Source organism: Colossoma macropomum, unplaced genomic scaffold, assembly GCF_904425465.1.
Source record: "Colossoma macropomum unplaced genomic scaffold, Colossoma_macropomum, whole genome shotgun sequence".
In the NCBI taxonomy this organism is placed as follows: Eukaryota; Metazoa; Chordata; class Actinopteri; order Characiformes; family Serrasalmidae; genus Colossoma; species Colossoma macropomum.
In genome coordinates this window covers 15197443-15214814 of record NW_023494786.1, presented here as the reverse complement: position 1 = coordinate 15214814, position 17372 = coordinate 15197443, and the positions used below count along the sequence as shown (strand labels likewise).

General features: G+C 39.8%; 1 protein-coding gene across 1 annotated transcript; it reads left to right on the top strand.

Moving 5' to 3' along the window:
- Nucleotides 1-721: 721 nt before the first annotated feature.
- On the top strand, nt 722-16825 carry hif1al (hypoxia inducible factor 1 subunit alpha, like). The gene is made up of 15 exons (XM_036561943.1): nt 722-863; nt 5795-5985; nt 6278-6432; nt 8447-8531; nt 8634-8746; nt 9126-9313; nt 11165-11271; nt 11425-11572; nt 12324-12538; nt 13219-13349; nt 13836-13931; nt 14035-14171; nt 14305-14410; nt 14525-14642; nt 15076-16825. The coding sequence occupies exons 1-15, from the start codon at nt 844-846 to the stop codon at nt 15153-15155; spliced, it is 1890 nt and encodes a 629-aa protein (XP_036417836.1). The 5' UTR covers nt 722-843; the 3' UTR covers nt 15156-16825.
- The last annotated feature ends 547 nt before the right edge of the window (nt 16826-17372 follow it).

The following is a 17372-nucleotide window of genomic DNA, read 5'->3' as shown; positions in this document are numbered from 1 at the left end:
ATTGCAATTTAACTGGCCAAGAAGACTAGCACTAGTTAATCTAGTTTCGGCAGCTTTAGGCTTGCAGACAGGCTTGAAGATACTGTACCAGGCTGCCAGATCACAAGCTCAGAGTTATTATGTTAAACTTCCCTTCTTAAAACGAGTTAAGGCAGCTTGAATAATATATTGTATAATTTTAATTACAACTTTTATGATTTGAAAATTGCGAATTACTATTTCAACATAAAACACAACTGATTGTTCAGCCCTTCTTATGGATCACTTATATATCACTTATTGATGTTTTCTCATTTTGTAACATCTAGATTGTATTTTGTTTTCTTGGGATCTCATGCAGCAAACAGTTTCCGTAAATCTGTAGAGATAACAAGTCTCATTACATGACTCACACCATACAATATGGAATTGGAAAAGTCTTTAAAATGTGTTTATGGTTAAAACCATCACAACATGAAAATACTTTGAATATTTACAGTAAATAACATGACAATGTACAATGTTTTATTACATTCCTATTCATGTAAACGTATTTATAATGAATTTATTGCCCAGCGTATTTCCTACATACCAGCTTTTAAATAAATGTTATTGAAATACTGTCAATTTGTATGCGTCGTTCTATTCGGAAATCCTGCGTTGATTTTTCTTTTCGCTGTCTGACTTTTATTTTGATATCCGTCCTAAGCGTATGCAGTCTCCTTACACGCCTCCTCCAGCGATCGACATAAACAACTCGAAGGCGAAGTCCTCTCAGACCCAGCTGGAGCTAACGGCTACGTACCGCTCGCAGAATTTGCGAAAACACAGACGGCTGAAACGGCGACAATAAAGAGGTTTAGGATGGACTCTGTGCCTAAAAGGTGAGAACTCGAGCTTGCAGTTCATTGCAGAATTGCGTTAAATGTGCTCATTTGAAACGATGGAGAGAGGAAATGCGCAATGGTATTAAAAGACATAACGTTAGCTCCCTGCAGCTAACAGGCTAACTTAGTTATTCCGTCTTCCTCAGTCTTACAGTGAACCGTTTAGCTCAGACTTATTCTGTGTATTTGTCTTTTGATCTGACGCAGGAGAACCAGGTCCAGACTTCACAGCTTATTTAAGTGTATTTTCGCAGAATTGTTTTTCTTGCTTATTGTTGTCGGTATAAGGCTAAAAATAGAGTAAATGATTATTTCATGCAAAGTATAAGACAAAGCTGCAGTGAGGAGGAGGCCTGTCTTCGGAGGAGACCGTGTACACCATGGAAGGGGCGGCTGAAGCTAGCTTAGCCGTGCTGTTAGCTTTTGAGTTCGGGCAGCGTTTAAGAGCCCACCGCCCCCACCAGCAGGGCCTCGGCCGCCTCGTCTTTCAGCCTTTTCAGAAGGAATAAAGTGCTGAAATGCGCTGCTTGAATACGACGTGTAGTTGTTTTAACCATTTGAACAGCGAATTTGATTAGTTATCTTTCTTCGTTCTGCACTGTTATGAGTTTCTTTTTGTTACGATGAGAACAGCTAAATTGAGCATTTAACGGAAACTGAGCAAAAATGAGGGTCACAAATGTTTGAGCATGTTGATAGATGCCATGCTTCGCTTTCATTTTGTCTTTTGTGTGTGTGTGTGTGTGTGTGTGTCTCGTCTGATCGTCACTGGTTGAGATCCGGCCCCTCTGTATGATCCAGTAGCGAAACTGTGCCAGAGTACATTGTGTTCTTTGATACACACCGCTGCGATTTTTTTGTTATGCGCAGAGCGGAGCGGACTTCTGGCTGCAAACACGAACTTAGTTGAACCTCTCACACCCCCACCCCCACACACACACACACACACACACACACGCGCGCAATCCAGCCCGTCAACCTTTGCACGACATGGGGCTCGGGTCCAAGAAGTGTTCAGCGCAAATGAGTGTGTATACAGAGAACAATCGGGCACGAGACGCAGATTGAGTCTTGACTGTTTGTGGAGATTATTCTCTCCCACAGAGGGAAACGCACAGCAGAGCGGGCTGCCAGATGAAGGCTTTGGACACCGTGTTCCTAAACTGTGGCCGCTCCCCCTGCGCGAGCTTACTGGGCACGTGAACAACTGAGCTCTAAAGACAGCAGTTCCTCGCTTTTTCACCTACATGAGTCATTCAGTTTTTCACCTATATGCTCGGGCCCTTCAGTTTTTCACTTATTTGAATCATTTATTTTTTCGTATGTTTGAATTCTTTAGGCTTTCAGCTGTTTTAGTTTTTATCCTCTGTAGTTTTTAACCCCTTTGGCCCATTTGTTTGTCACTTATTTGAATCCTTTTGATTTCCCTTTGAGCCCTTTATTCTTTTTCTCCACCAGTATTTTCATTGATATGGTCCCTTTTAGCTTTTCACTCATTTTAACCCTTGAGTCCATCACCTGCTTGAATCCATTATTTTTCACCAATTTGAATCCTTTTAGTTTGTCCTTTTATTTATTTATTTATTATTATTTATTTATATATATATATATATATATATATATATATATATATATATATATATATATATATATATAAAATAGTTTCTACCCATTTTGGTGCCTCTTGTTTTTCGTCTGTTTGAATCAATTTGTTTTTCACATTTTTGCTCTTTTTCACCCTTGTTTTCCCCCTTTTTACTTGGCTCTTTAGTTTTTCACTGATTTGGCCCCCTTTACTTTTTAACCTATTTGAAGCCTTTACTTTTGCATCTGTTTTGGCTCTGTTAGTCTCCATATTGGCAAAACAATTTGAGGACATTTTTTTCCCCTCTTTCCCATATTTTCTCCCCCCCCCTGCTGGCAACGTTCAGAAAAGAAATCCACATTTCTCTCCAAATCCAGTTCTGTATCTTATGAAATGTGCATGGTAGTTCATATCATTTTATGGTATTTGCTTTTATATGTCTGAACATTTTGTGTTGACAGAACTGTTATTATTTGAGTGAAGTGAAGGCCTTCACAGCTCTGTAGTTTGCAGCTCTGTTGTTCTGTAGTTAATTTTAGTAGTTTTTTAAAATACTGCTGATTAACTGTGTAAATGGTCTCGTAAAATCTTTTTTCCTCCTCCACTCTCCCTTGTGGTTGCTTGAGCCTTGCTTAGTTTCGCAGAGGACTAGGTCAAAGGGGTTTGACCTACTTTAATTTGTAGTCGTCTGTATCCCCTCAGTCAGCTCCCTGTACGTCCTGAACTATTTCAGAATGCTGTTAACTTTTATGCTGAGGATCCCAGTTGGGGCAGCGCAATACACTGTTAGTTAATCATTATTGAAATGTTGGCCTCTGCGATGTAATAAATCACTAAACTATTTACTGTGGTTTGTGAGCATCTTAGCTAAAATCAGATGCTTCTCATCAGTGTTCATTGGTTGTTTTTTGGTCACCTAATGGCAAATGATGTGTAGTTGAAACTTCTAGTATGTTCCTGGGGATTTGAATACGTTGCCAAGTGATGTTGTAATCGCAGCGATGTTTTGTGCATGTCTTCTGGCTTTAGCTGTAGCATGTAATATTTGCTTGTGTAATCCATTGATATGGGCACAACATATTCTTTCCGTGCACAAAATGAGGTCTTGTGAAATTTTGTTTATGAACCCTCTCAGTAAGATCTGTACACAAGAGATCACACAGGAACTGCAGCAGTTGGCAGGCAAAGTTTTGGTTTGTAATAACAAAAGTAGGTTGTTTGAACATCGGCAACTCTGCTGGGAAGTGTAGACTTGATTAAGCTAAAATGATTAACTCAGCCTTATTGTTAATCAAATTGTTTTTTTTGTTTTTTTTGTTTTGGTTTTTTTTGTTTTTTCCTCAGTGCATTTCACCAACTCGCTGGTGACGTCTGTTAAACTTTGTTTAGTCTGTTCCTTTCCTTTATCTGATTGTTCTGGTTTTCTTGGCCAGTTAACCACTCATGACTTGTGGCATCTTGTGGTGTGTTGGAGTGTTACTTTTGGTTTGGGATTCTTCCCCTGTTAATGAGTCTTTCCATCTACTGTAATCTTAATTATTAAGCCCAGAGCTGAGACCTTTGCTGCTGGTTCTGCAGTTCCTGCAGTTCCTGTTTGGGAATTAAATGAAAGGGGAACTAGTGAGCAGGCGAGCTTAATGCATTTGAACTGTTCTTTGGGCTTCTGTTTCCAGTCTCCTGTTCTGATTTAATGTAATAATTTTTGTTGTTGTTGTTGTTGTTGTTGTTGTTGTTGTTGTTGTTGTACTCTAATTATATGATAAATGGATAAGTGGATTGCAGTATTTCTAAACATTCTAAAACTGGATGTCAAGTCCTTAAAGATGAGACTGAGTGCTGTAACCAGTAAAACCAAGAAGAAAATAAACACGTTTGTGTAAAAGGTTGTGTAGTGCTCGTGTGTGGAGGTTCGCTCCTTATCAGGTCAGTTGACAGAGAATATAACTGATGTGTTTGTTTTTTGTTTTGATAGAAGAAGGAGCCAGCAAATTTGACTCCTATTTAAATCACACTTGAATCTAATGGTATTTGGTTTACTTTTGTAGGCTTATACTTCTCCAAGATGGGTGATGGGGTAGTTTTGAGCCCCTCCTGTGACAAGTGACCTCTGGGCTGCTGGCTTCTGGAATTTTGTAATGCTTGTTTGGTCAAGCTTGAGGGGCATTTAATGGTTTAATGTTGCTTTGCTTTGTAGGTTTATGGCAAGTCAGTGCAAATGAACTATACACGAGTTTGTATCATCATGGTCTTTTTCACAAGTCCTACGACATCTCCCGATTCCTAGCACACCAAGTAGTCTAAAGGTCACTGAAAAAAAGTTCACAACTCAGAAATGTCAGATGTCAGATTCTTCATGACGCTCAGAATGAAGAGAGATTCATCTGTAGATCATTATGTAAAACTTGTTCCCCTTTGGACTTGTTTTAGTTTTGGCTGTGGTTTGCACACCGCCTAAAACGTGAGGCTTCCTGGCAGCAAATGGAAACATGTTGTGCATATGGCTGACCTGCTAGACATTAATGCTGGCACATTTGGTGAAATATGACTAGACAGTAAATTCTCAGTGTTTCCTCTCATTGGAATATGTATCTATTTGGAAAAGTTACTTCAGCCCCAAATACATATTCATCATAAAAGGAAAATTCCTTAAAAGGGTCTGTATTGAGCCTTGGGACCTTTTTAAAGTTGAGCTTGAATTCCAGGGTGGGTTGTTTGGGTCAGAGTTGAACAAGAAGGCTGGAGGATGGGCTCTGACGTGAAGGACACAGAGTCCCACCAGAGTACTTGAGGCATGTGGGGGAGGGGAGGCAGGAGTTAAAGGGAGTTGTTTTCCTCAGTAAGTTATTTGGCCTTCTTTCATTTCATTCAGTCAAGCTCTAGCATTGTGTCCACTGAAACAGAAAAACGTGTAGTAAAAGTGGTTGTGGCTTAGTGCTTGTGTGGTATTTTGCTTATTTTCTTTATTTCTGCTCCTGCTGTGGAGAATGAGCTAGAAGAAAACTCTTCCCTTGGGGATGGGTTGGACTGGGTCTGTGGCACTTAAATGGTTGTAAGCTGGCTGCTTATTTTTGTGAACAAAATGTTACAGTTTTGACTTGAAAGTAATTTTAAATAATTTGGAATACTAAATAATTTCATTCTGTTAGTTCACAAAACTGAAAGGTATCCAGTATAAAAAGTCAGATTGGGCAGGCTTCACTTTGGGCCTTAGTTATCTGTTGACCAGACACACCCTGCTTTGTGAAGTACCCCCAGGTCTGTAACTGTATTGTGTTCTAGTAAATAACCTCTTGGTCCTAACTTTTTGTCTTGTCTATGTTTAATCTGTCCCTTTCCCTGGCAGGCCGAACTCGGACATGCGGAAGCTGCGCTCGCGTGATGCGGCCCGCTGTAGAAGAAGTCAGGAGACGGAGGTGTTTTACGAGCTTGCCCATTCCTTGCCGCTTGCAAGGCGTGTCACATCCCACTTGGACAAAGCTGCCATCATGAGAGTGACCCTCAGCTACCTGCGCATGCGTCAGCTCCTCCGCTCCAGTAAGCTCCTAAACATGCTCACCTTTAAACCATGATATTGTTTTAAGGGACCAGGGCAGAGCAGTAATCTATAATGAAGGGGCTAACAATTAATAGGGGTTTGGAGAATGCAATGTACCACACTGATAGTTTAAGTGAAAATTTGTTAATAAATTAAGGCCCATTCTTTTGGTCCACAAGATGGCGCTGAGAAGTGTTGTGGAATTATATCTAGTGATTCTACCATTTTAAAAAAATTAAATTAGCAGTCTTAACTTTAGTGTTGATCTTTGGTTTCTGTCACTTTCTGCAGCAACAACCAAGGTGGAGCCAGGCACTGAGGAAGAGGAGGATCCTACAGATGCATTCTACCAGCAGGCGCTGGCTGGTTTCGTTCTGGTGATGACTGAAGAAGGAGACATGATCTTTCTCTCTGACAATGTCAGCAAGTACATCGGCATCACACAGGTTAGAGCAGGCCTTAAAGTGGCAGCTCTCTCCTCAATGTAATGTATTCTGTATAGGGAGCAATGTATGGTAGTAGTGCTGAAATTAGAGCTGTTTGTTATCCCACTTATATAAATACATAAAGTAAACACAGAGGCAGCATGAGGCCTGCCCTTCTGTGCCTTGAATGGATCACATTACTTTGCGTGCAAAGAGGCTTGGAATACTTCCCAGGCTTCACTGAGATCACATCGTCAGCTCTCTGAGGCAAGGACATTTTGTAAAGAGGTTTGGCTGCAACCCTGCTGCTGTCCAAAAGGATGTATTGAATGAAATTAACTGGCCTTCAGAGTAAAGTGAATGTGACAGCTAGAGTGACACATTAGTCATTACAGTGGATCTCCTGCTTACAGGGACACGCAAGGTAATGAGTAGAAAGTTAAAGAGGGAACATTCTTGTCAACATTTTAAGCAAGATTAATATATTATTTTTGTTTTGTACAAGTTTAGAGTGTGAAAAAAGTGAAGGAGCACCATGCAGAAGTTTGGGCAACCCAAGAGATTTGAGCTGAGATCTTCTTTTACGAAGATCTCAGACCTTAATTAGCTTGTTAGGGCTATAGCTTATGCATAATTCTTGGGAAAGGCCAGGTGATGCAAATTTCAATTCTTTATAAGTACTCTGACTTCCCACAAAGCTGGAGAAAGCTATGAGAAAATAGCAAAGCGTTTTCACATGGCGGTTTCTTCAGTTCATAATGTAATTACGAAATGGCAGTTAACAGAAACTTGAGGTTGGAAGACCACGAAAGCTTTCCAAAAGAACTGCTCATAGAATTACTAGAAAGGCAGATCAAAACCCTTGTTTGACTGCTAAAGACTTTCAGAAAGATCTAGCAGACTCTAGAGTGGTGATGTACTGTTCTGCTATGCAGTGACCTCTGCATAAATATGACCTTCATGGAAGAGCCGTCAGAAGAAAAAAATTCCTGCGTGCTCACTGCAAAATTCAGCATCAGAGGTTTGCACAGGAACATCTAAACAAGCCTGATGCATTTTGGAAACATATCCTGTGGACTGACAAGGTTAGAATAGAACTTTTTGGCTGCAATGAGAAGATATTTTTGGAAAAAAAAGTTTGCAGAATTTCATGAAAAGAACACCTCCAAGTTTTAAGCTCACGGCTGGATCGATGGTGTTTTTGGCTTATGTTGCAGCCAGTGGTACAGGAAACTTTTTACTGGTAGAGGGAAGAATGGATCATCTAAATACTAGCAAATACTGGAAGCAAGCATTATTCCGTCTTTTAAAAAACTGAAGATGAAAAGAGGATGGCTTCTACAGCAAGATAATAATCCTAGACGCACCCCACAGCCCCCCCGACCTAGAAAATCTTTGGATAGACCTCAAAAGAGCAGTGCATGCAAAGCGGCCTGAGAATCACACAGAATTAGACGTCTTTTGTAAGGCAGAGTGGGTGAAAATCAACCAAACAAGAACTAAAAGACTCTTAGCTGGCTACAAAAAGCGTTTGCATGCTGTGATGCTTGCCAAAGGGGGTGTTACTAAGTACTGACTATCAGTCCCCAAACATTTGCTTCTGGCTTTTAAATAAATTTTAAAATAACAGAAAAGATGGAAGGAGAAAAAGTAATCTTGCTTGAAATATTAAAGAAATGTACCATCTTTATGCCTTTTGGAATCAGGCCATCTTTTACTTGCTCATCTACTCGCAGTAAAAGAAATTTTGACCGGGGTCCCCAGACTTTTGCATGTCACTGTAAGATTTGTGGTAGAACGTGATAGGATGTGAAATCCAAGAGCGTGGCCTACATTCATGCCAAGCCCATCTGCGATAATCTGAACTATAAACAGACTGATCGTATCTGTTGCTATGAAGGACTAAAAAGTTGGTTGGTGGTGTTGTAATGACAGACAACAATTACTCACAGATTAAGCATACCCTTTGACTTGTCTTGTAAAAATTAGGGCTTCCTGACTGTTTCTGACTATTTACTGATCTTTCATTTTCTAGCTGGAGCTGCTTGGACAGAGTGTGTATGACTTTGTTCACCCTTGTGATCAAGAGGAGCTGAGAGATCTCCTCACCACTAAGTCAGGTAAAGTTATGCTTGTATAGTGTAATGCAGCCTGCCACAACCCACTTATTTCATCCATTACTAGTTGAACGGCTTCATTTACGTGTGTTTTGTCTTGTACAGGACTTTGTAAGAAGAAGACAGAAAGGTTTATTGAGCGCAACTTCTTCCTTCGAATGAAGAGCACCCTCACCAACCGAGGAAGAACAGTGAACATCAAGTCCGCCACTTGGAAGGTAGTCACATGCTGGCTCAGTACAATATTAACTGAGTGTCTTGATAGCATCGATGTTCCAGAACACTTGATATGCTGATTGCAGCAGCGTCATTACAACTGATTACGATCAAATGATTCCAGCTGACCTGACAAAGAAGGACTACCTATGTTCCTTTGTCTTGATTTGTCAAGTTAGAAGGGCTTAAGTTGTCCATGTTTGTGGGGTCAGTTGTGATGATCAAGTCAGAACCAAGTCAGAACTAATTGAAATGCTTATATGTAATATTTCACGGAATTGCTTTGAGTTTTAGTCACTCTGATAGTGTGTTTTGTTTCATTAAATTTTAATGACCATGTTTTTTTTTCTTTTTTTCCCCCTGTTCCTTTCAAATTCTCAGGTGCTTCACTGCACAGGTCACATGCAGACCTTTAGCAGTGAACTGGAGAGTTCGTCCCCTATTGGGAGCTACCTGACTCTGCTCTGTGAGCCCATCCCCCACCCAGGCTGTGTAGAGTTCCCACTGGACAGCAGCACCTTCCTCTCCCGCCACAACATGGACATGAGCTTCACACAGTGTGACGGCCGGTGAGAACATTTTGAGTTTTCACATTCAAAACCTGCAACGTTACCGACGTTATGTGTTTAGGACATGCTTCATGCCAACTGCCATCAAATGGCACTTTACTGGGGTGTACACATTCACATTTTAAAAATTACTTGAAGTTCCTTTGCCATGTGATGTGACGTCCTCAACACAAATGACCAATGTCTCCTTTGTTTCTGAAGCACTCCTCTAGTGACCACCTGTTCCATGTTTTACTCTATAGTCCTGAAAAAAGGTCTGTCGCATATCCCACAAAAACAAAACAAAGTCCCAGATTTTAAAGATTGTGGTGAAGAATTGAATATGCCTTTCCTATAACGATCCAGTGATTGAACCTGCTCGTTTTTGTAACTCCTTCCATATACCTCCCGCCATAAAGAGCTCTTAAAAAATATACATTTTAGGCCAAAACCTTATCTCAGAAATATCATGAAACAATGACTCAGGTGTTATGCAACACATTTGTAACCATTTCATGTAATAACTTTCTGTGAGAGAGCTTTTAGAGCTGTTAAATACTTCAGACTTCTGGTTCCTATCACCACCCCTGTGGACAAATCTTACTGGATAAGTATCTCTAGAATAGGGCATTTCACATCAAACCACTTTGAATGACTTGGTTTACATCTCAAACACTCAGTTGTACAGACATTGTGAAATCGATGGAATTTTCCTTTAAGTTGACCCAGATTTTTTTCAAAGGAATATAGGGAAGGGGGAGGTTTTTCCTTATGTAATGTACTGGCTTCTGTTCGCACATGAATCCTCCCAAAAATTTCCCAGTAAGTGTAACTTAGTTCATTGCTTCACGCTTAGTTCCTTCAGGATTAATTCCTGTTGGATCAATGCATAAAAGTACATGTGAATGGTGCTGGAGAAATCCGTGCTGCGGTATGAACTGTGCCTATACGCAGTGAGTAAGATTCCTGGATACGAGTACGCCTTGTTTGGAAGGTCAACTGAGTTTGTCTGAAGGAACGCACTCAGTTCACCCCTTGGCAAGGCTGTGTGTGGGTGTGCGCGTGCGCGTGCGTGCACTGTACACATGCTCCGCACTAAGAATAACTATGCTAAGCCTACGTGCAGAAGCCATGTTTTTCCTCATGGAACATGGCCACTGTGTGTTATTGTGAGGCAGCTGACGATTTACCAAATTTGCCACTAGTGTTTCATCTGAATGATTTCTAAAGGCAGCACAATAAACATTGTAGTAAGATCTGTTGTGTGTAAAGGATAAATTTTTTGCTGCTGCTCTTTTTTCAAAAGCCAAATGCTAGCATGAAACAGAGAAAGAGAATTTTATTATTCAGGTTTTTTAAAAATCTGCAACCCTAGCTGGATGAAGGGGTTTAAGAAGATGAATGAGATTCTTTAATACTATTATGTTAATTTTTAATTTATTTACTTAGGATTTTCATTCTGTTCAATCTCATGAATTCTTTCATAAAAGATCTGCCATGCTAGTGTTTAGGTAAATGGGTGGCTGTATGATTCTTTCATTAGTCAGGCAAAAAAGTTATAACCTAGGATGGAAATACATGCATTGTCATGTGCCCTTGTCTCTGCTCAGCATCGCCCTCTTGTGGTTAAAGTGGAGACAGACAATTAGCAGCTCTTTTCAAACAGGGAGGCTCATGACAGGCGTGCTATAAATTGTGCTGGAACACATTTGATCTGTGTGATACACACACACAGTGATCCCAAAGGTTAAAACACACCTCAGTCATGCTTGCACATGCTGAAAGTTACAGCTTTATATAGAACTCATCTTTTTATAGAGGACTATGAGAGTTGTGCCCAAAGCTATATTTTACCAACATCTGTGTCCACAGGGTGACTGAACTTGTTGGATACCAGCCTGAGGACCTGGTTGGCCGATCAGCCTATGAGTTTTTCCATGCCTTGGATTTTGATCATGTAACAAAGAGCTTACACATCTGTAAGTAACAATGTCTATGTATTGGCAATGAATGCTAATGACTGTGACCCTTACAATGATACATTTACTACATCTGAGAATCAGCATAGACCATACTGAGAGCTTGAATGGTAGTATGAATGTTTTTTTTGTTTTTTTGTTTTTTGCCTACAGTGTTCTCCAAAGGTCAGGTGTGCACCGGCCAGTACCGCTTCCTTGCTAAAAATGGAGGCTTTGTCTGGTCTGAGACCCAGGCCACTGTCCTTTACAATGGAAAGACTTCCCAGCCAGAGGCTGTGGTGTGCCTCAACTTCATCCTTAGGTACTTGTGCCTTTCCTCATTGCATTTTTTTCTAGGGATATAACAATACACTCAACCCAGAGGTGATTTGATGATTGTTTGCGATACTGAGTTCAAGATACAGTATTCTCATAATATTTTGAACAAAATTCAAATGAAGAAAAATCGTGACTGTAATCATGTTACACAACTTACTGATGACACTAAAGGTGGGAGGCAGAAGGAGTGCTGGAGTGAATTGTTGATTGGTGATGGTTGTTTGCAAACTTGTGTTCAGACAATGCAGTTGCATTAGATAGTATACAGATAGTATATCTAATAATGTAGGATGATTGTACATAAACATATCCGGCCATGATTTTCAAATTGTCTAAAACATCCAAGATTTGACTTTGCTTTTATGTTGACAGTTGCCTTTTACAGTGTGTTCTGTGCTGTGCATGTGATTAATATTTTTCTTTTATTTATTTATTTTTAAATGTAAGAATAAGATACCTGGTAGATGTTTGTCTATGAAGACCACACATGTAGCCTTGGATCTCAGTTTATAGGAATTGATAGTAATTGCAAGATTGATCAGAAAATTTGCAAAAATTTTCCCCACATTGTTCAGCCCAGTCACGAGGCATTGTTACACCCATATGTTCCTCACAACTGCTTGCTTGGCCTCTGTTGGGAGATCATCTCACTAGATCAAGAACCACAAATGCTAACTGGTGAACTCCTCTATGTATTGAGTTAAGGTTTAAATATCTGTTGATTTTTCTTCTAGCGGAGTGGAGCATGCAGACACTGTGTTCTCTGTAGAGCAGACTCGTAATGACGTGAAGCCAGACAGGCTGAATCTGACTGTGATGGAGGTGGAGGACTCTGAGGATGAGCTGAGTAGCAGCAGCAGCTCTGATCTCTTCAACAAGCTGAAGGACAACCCTGAGGATCTGCTACAGCTGGCACCAGCTGCTGGAGATACCATCATACCCCTGACAGGTGGCGCATTAACACACCCTCCTTTGAGTTCTAATCACGCAATAACACCTAAAGTATGAATGGAATTGTCATTTCACCCCAGTAGTCCGGATAGGTTCTCAAGTTCTGTTTGATAATGAGCCAAGCAGGACACTTAGGCTTTCCAAAGGCCAGAACACCCCCTCTAATAAGAGTAAGGGAGCAGAATAGTGGCAGTATGCTATGTAGTTTTTAAAATTTCTGTAATTAAAATCCTATTAAAAATGCCAACTTAACTGTGCCTGATTTAAGGGCTTTAAACCATTAACCCACAACTTTTGTGACTGCAGACATTTTCGTGGTTGGTCTCTCCGAAAAGAAATTGGTGATTTTGATTAAGCCTTACTTTAAACAGCTTTTGTAATTTACTTTCATATTACTGATCAGTGTCATAGCCAAGTGCCAACTTAAATGTGTCACATTTGTTTAGATGCAATTAATTAACAAAATAATATTAAATTCTAAGATAAGTTTATGTAATTTGCAGCTTTTTAACTGTTGGACTTTCACATGTTGTTAGCAATATTAACTTTTTGGGTGTAACTACAGAAGTCTTGTGTGAACCTTAAACCCAGTCATGGTTTATCAACTACGCTTGGGTTACATAAAAAGCCTTTCTTACTTTTTTGTCTGTTTGTTTTTGCTTTTTTCTCTCCATGCAGAGCACATGGACTTGTCTTTTTGCCCACCATCTAGCCCTGATAGTGTCCCCGAATGTCCTAAGGACCTTTGCACCCCCAAGCTCCGCCAGCTTCTCTCACCCATATTCGACAGCCCTTCTCCTGGCTCACCCGTGAGTTGTATATTCTTAATTGTGTCACTTGTCTTGCTTTCTCTTTTAAAAAAAAAAAAAAAGGTCTTTTAAAGGGGAATTCTGTTATTTGCTCAAGATTTTTACATAATTAAATGGTTGAGATGTAAAGAAAGTGTTTGTTTCGGAGTAATTTAATTTGAAATGCTGTCTTCTGGAGAAACTGAGTTTAGAATTGTTTACAGTGGTGGTGATGAGAACCATTGATTTTGAAGCATTTAATGACTGAAACCTCTTTCCATTTTACCATTTTCAACATTTGCATATAAAACTCAGCTGACACGTGTAGGTTCACTGGTAGTTTTAGGAAATAACTAAAATGGCTGTACTTGTCTAAATCAATCTGAGTTGATTTCATTATCAGTCATTTCACACCAAGCCATTCTGAATTACCTTGTTTACATCTCAATGACTGAGTAATGACAAAATCTTCCCTTTTTAATTATTGCTTGTTGATCTGCCCCTCAGGGCTCAGTCGAGGAGTTGCCCATGGACACCGGTGATGTCGAGAAGTTTTTCGCCCTCAAGCCTGAGGAGAGCACTGCTCAGAAAGGACTGACAGAGGTAGCCTGTTTTGTCAATTACTAGCATCAGTAAAGTTAGCAGGATCCTGGTTTCATAGCTGGAGACAAAAAGAAACTGAAAGGCTTATGATATGATCTTGCAGGACTTGGATGAGATGGATCTGGACATGCTTGCTCCGTATATCTCTATGGATGATGACTTCCAGCTCACCTTCCTGCCCCAGTTCCCTGAGGCAGAGTCATCATCTGCAGACGTGCTAACCACACCTTCTAGGAAAAGGTAAGGTTTTGAAATGGTGCATGCTCCCACTGATTATAGTGAGCTGTAATTTATTATTTAAACTCAGACCTGGATGGTCAGTTATGTTAAACTGGAGAAACATTGTGCATTGACCTGCCCTGTGCTTATACAGAGGCCTGGAGGAAGATGACGACTTGCCTTCTTTAACCACCAACCGGGAGAAGAGACATAAAGACAGCCCCTTAGAGGAGGAGCTTCTGCTCAGCCATGCTTCCCTGGTAAGGAAAGAACTACATGCTATTTTTGACAGTAGCGCAAAGGACACTTGGCAATATAAGCAAGAGATGGATGTCTGTAGGCTCAGTGTTTGATATGTGTGTGTTTTGGAACAGACGGGCCTGCTGGTTACAGAATCAGAGGAGATCGACCCTCCACCTTGGAAAAGAAGTCAGCTCCTGACAGACCGGGACCCAGTGCTGGGAGGGACGCAGGCCCTTGGCAATACATCAGGTACATACTAGAGGGCACTGTTTGCCACATACAAGTGCAAATGATCTTTCAAACCAGCTGTAAGCACTTTCAGATAAATTCCTACTGTTTGACATCCACCTCATCTGATACCATATGGAAGATACATAATGCAGGATAAGCATTAGTTTATACTGTAATGCCTTTTATGTTGTCAGATATTGCAACTGCAATATGCTTTGCAGTATATTTAACACTCAATCAGGATGGTCACAACACAATGAAATAGGTGGAGTGATTAGGTGGTTTATTTGCATATTTGCAGTCTTTTGCAGTAACAACATTGCAAAAGTCAATATGTTGATAACAATTAACAAAATTCATTGCACAGCTCTTGTTTGTATTTGATCAAAGACATTTATTTATAAATGCTGCATATTTGACTGAATACTTTCCATACTTTTGTTCCCAACAGCTCTGATGAGGGACCCTTTCACATCGCAAAAACCTGATTTAAGGGCTCAAATATCTGGGACTATTTCATCCCTCACCTGAGGAAGAAAAAGTGGATCATTTTAAACCACAACTATGGTGCTTGGCTTTATGGGTGACCCTGTTTGGCTGTCTTTCTATTATGAATTCACAGACCTGACCATGCCTTTTCTGCCCTGATGTGAACACCGAACATTCAAAGTGATGTAACACTTGTGCATGAGAATCAAACCAGAAGTCTGCAGCACAGATAATAAGAATGATCAAAATGCAGTTCAAGAAAACCCCGTTATCCATCACCAGTGAGTTAAAGCTACTTTGAAAATAAGTGTACAAGTGACCTGAAAGAAGAAATCCTTGCCCATTTCTTGTCTCCAACTAAAGACTGAGAAACAGCAGAGTGGTTAGCCAGGGCCCAGTTGAGTGACCAGAGTGATCTGACCAGACTTTCATAAGGCTCCTTACCTTGATCATGGGTTGTAATATCAGATTTTGTGTCGAGGGGGACTTCTTCCTAAACATCTTCCACTGTGTTCTTGCGCCTCAAACTCAGAAAGAGCTGGCCGATAAGTATAAAACCTTGTACCTTCCTAACAGACAACCTACTCAAACCTACTTCACACAACACAGACCTCAGTCTCACTAGAGATGAAAATGGTAAAAGATTAAACAATCTTGCTCTGGACAACCACTGTCTTCTGCTTTTTTTATGTGAACTCTTCTGTTGCATTAGTGAACATGGCCAAAGCGTTTCTTGAAATGAAGGTCAACTGGCCTGGCTTTTCACACTGGTGTTGTATGAGCCTTAGCGTAATATCCCACCACATTTCATCACTTTATGAAACTTTAGCAGCATTGTTAGGCAGCCTCAGCTTTGCTGTGCTTTTGTGACTACAAACATTTTTGTGGTTGGTCCATCTGAAATGAAATTGGTGATCTAGGTTAATATTTGAGCCTTACTTTAAACAGCTTTTGTAATTTACTTACACATTACTGAGCAATGCCATAGACAAAAAACGCAACAAATACTCTCCTTTATCAGTGGCATCTTTTTATAATAGCTTTTTATATACTTTTGCATATACAACATAAGTGAATATACCAATTGTCTTTTTTTTGTTTGTTTGTTGAACTACAGAATCTAATGTTCAGTTTCTCTTGTATCTTTGTTTTCCTTTTCTGTCTTTTGAAAGATAAGCTTAATAATTGAGCCTTATCTCTTAGCATTTTGAAGTATATGTGCTTTTACTGTAGCTGTTGTGTTGCTAGAACCTCACGTATGGAGGAGTCCTAAGTTAGTGTAATTCTTAAGAACATTAGGGGAAGGATTTACATTTAATCATTTTTTCATATTTAATCAGAGCATCGGATCTTGATCTAATGGATCAGATTGTAATAATACAGAATTAGTTCTCACGTTTGGTAAATGTTACTTCATGGGTTTGTTCTCAGTGTCATGCGTTTGTTTTGGGAGGGGTGTGGTAAAAAGAAATGAAGATTCAAAGATTTCCCTATTTTTTATTTTTTTTTTTTCCTTCCCCTATTGAAGATCCAGGTTGAAGAGCCTAAATGCTACATTGTTAGACAGTAGACACTGTTAGACTTGCCTTGCTTTTACACTTTTCTTGCATTTCTATCTAAAAACCTAGTATGTCTTCAGTTTTTCCAAGTTTTTCAACCATGTCTTGTATTCACTGTGTTAACAGAAATACAATAAAAACGGTTTAAATGTATTCATGAGAGCTGTGTCATTGGAAACCCTTTTGAAGGCTTTCTGTGAACTTGGTGCTAAATTAATCACTTTGTACTGAAAACTGTATCTTCTGAAGAACAAGCCTAAATGACAGACTGTATGGAAGTCTCACTAGAGATGGAAAATGGTTAAAAAAAAATATGAAATATTCCTCTGGACATGACCCTATCCCCTAACTTTCTTTTTTGATGTGAACTCTTCCACTGCATTAATAAACGTGGCCAAAGTGTTTATAGAAAGGAACCCTGACTGTTAAGACATATATACAAAGGCCCCAGTATGATGGACATGTCCAATACCATTTAAATCAATTTTATAAACCAAGCAAAATACTTTTTATTATTTAATATTATTTAAAAAAAAGACAATCATTTTACTAGCAGGTTGCCACATCAAATGACTGCTCTCTCTCTTGTCCACTGGGTGAGGAACAGTGAGCAAAGTATCTCATTTAATATAGGCCAGCATTCAGCCTTTCCAACTTTGGCTAGAGCATAGCATCATTCAAGAGGAAAAACTGTTTTGAT

What these genes read in the sequence shown, in the direction of transcription:
- hif1al (XM_036561943.1), top strand. Translation starts at nt 844, where the DNA reads ATGGACTCTGTGCCTAAAAG. An exon ending in GCGTCAGCTCCTCCGCTCCA is followed by an intron (nt 5,986 to 6,277) that starts GTAAGCTCCTAA and finishes CACTTTCTGCAG; the next exon opens with CAACAACCAAGGTGGAGCCA. An exon ending in AACAAAGAGCTTACACATCT is followed by an intron (nt 11,272 to 11,424) that starts GTAAGTAACAAT and finishes TTTTGCCTACAG; the next exon opens with TGTTCTCCAAAGGTCAGGTG.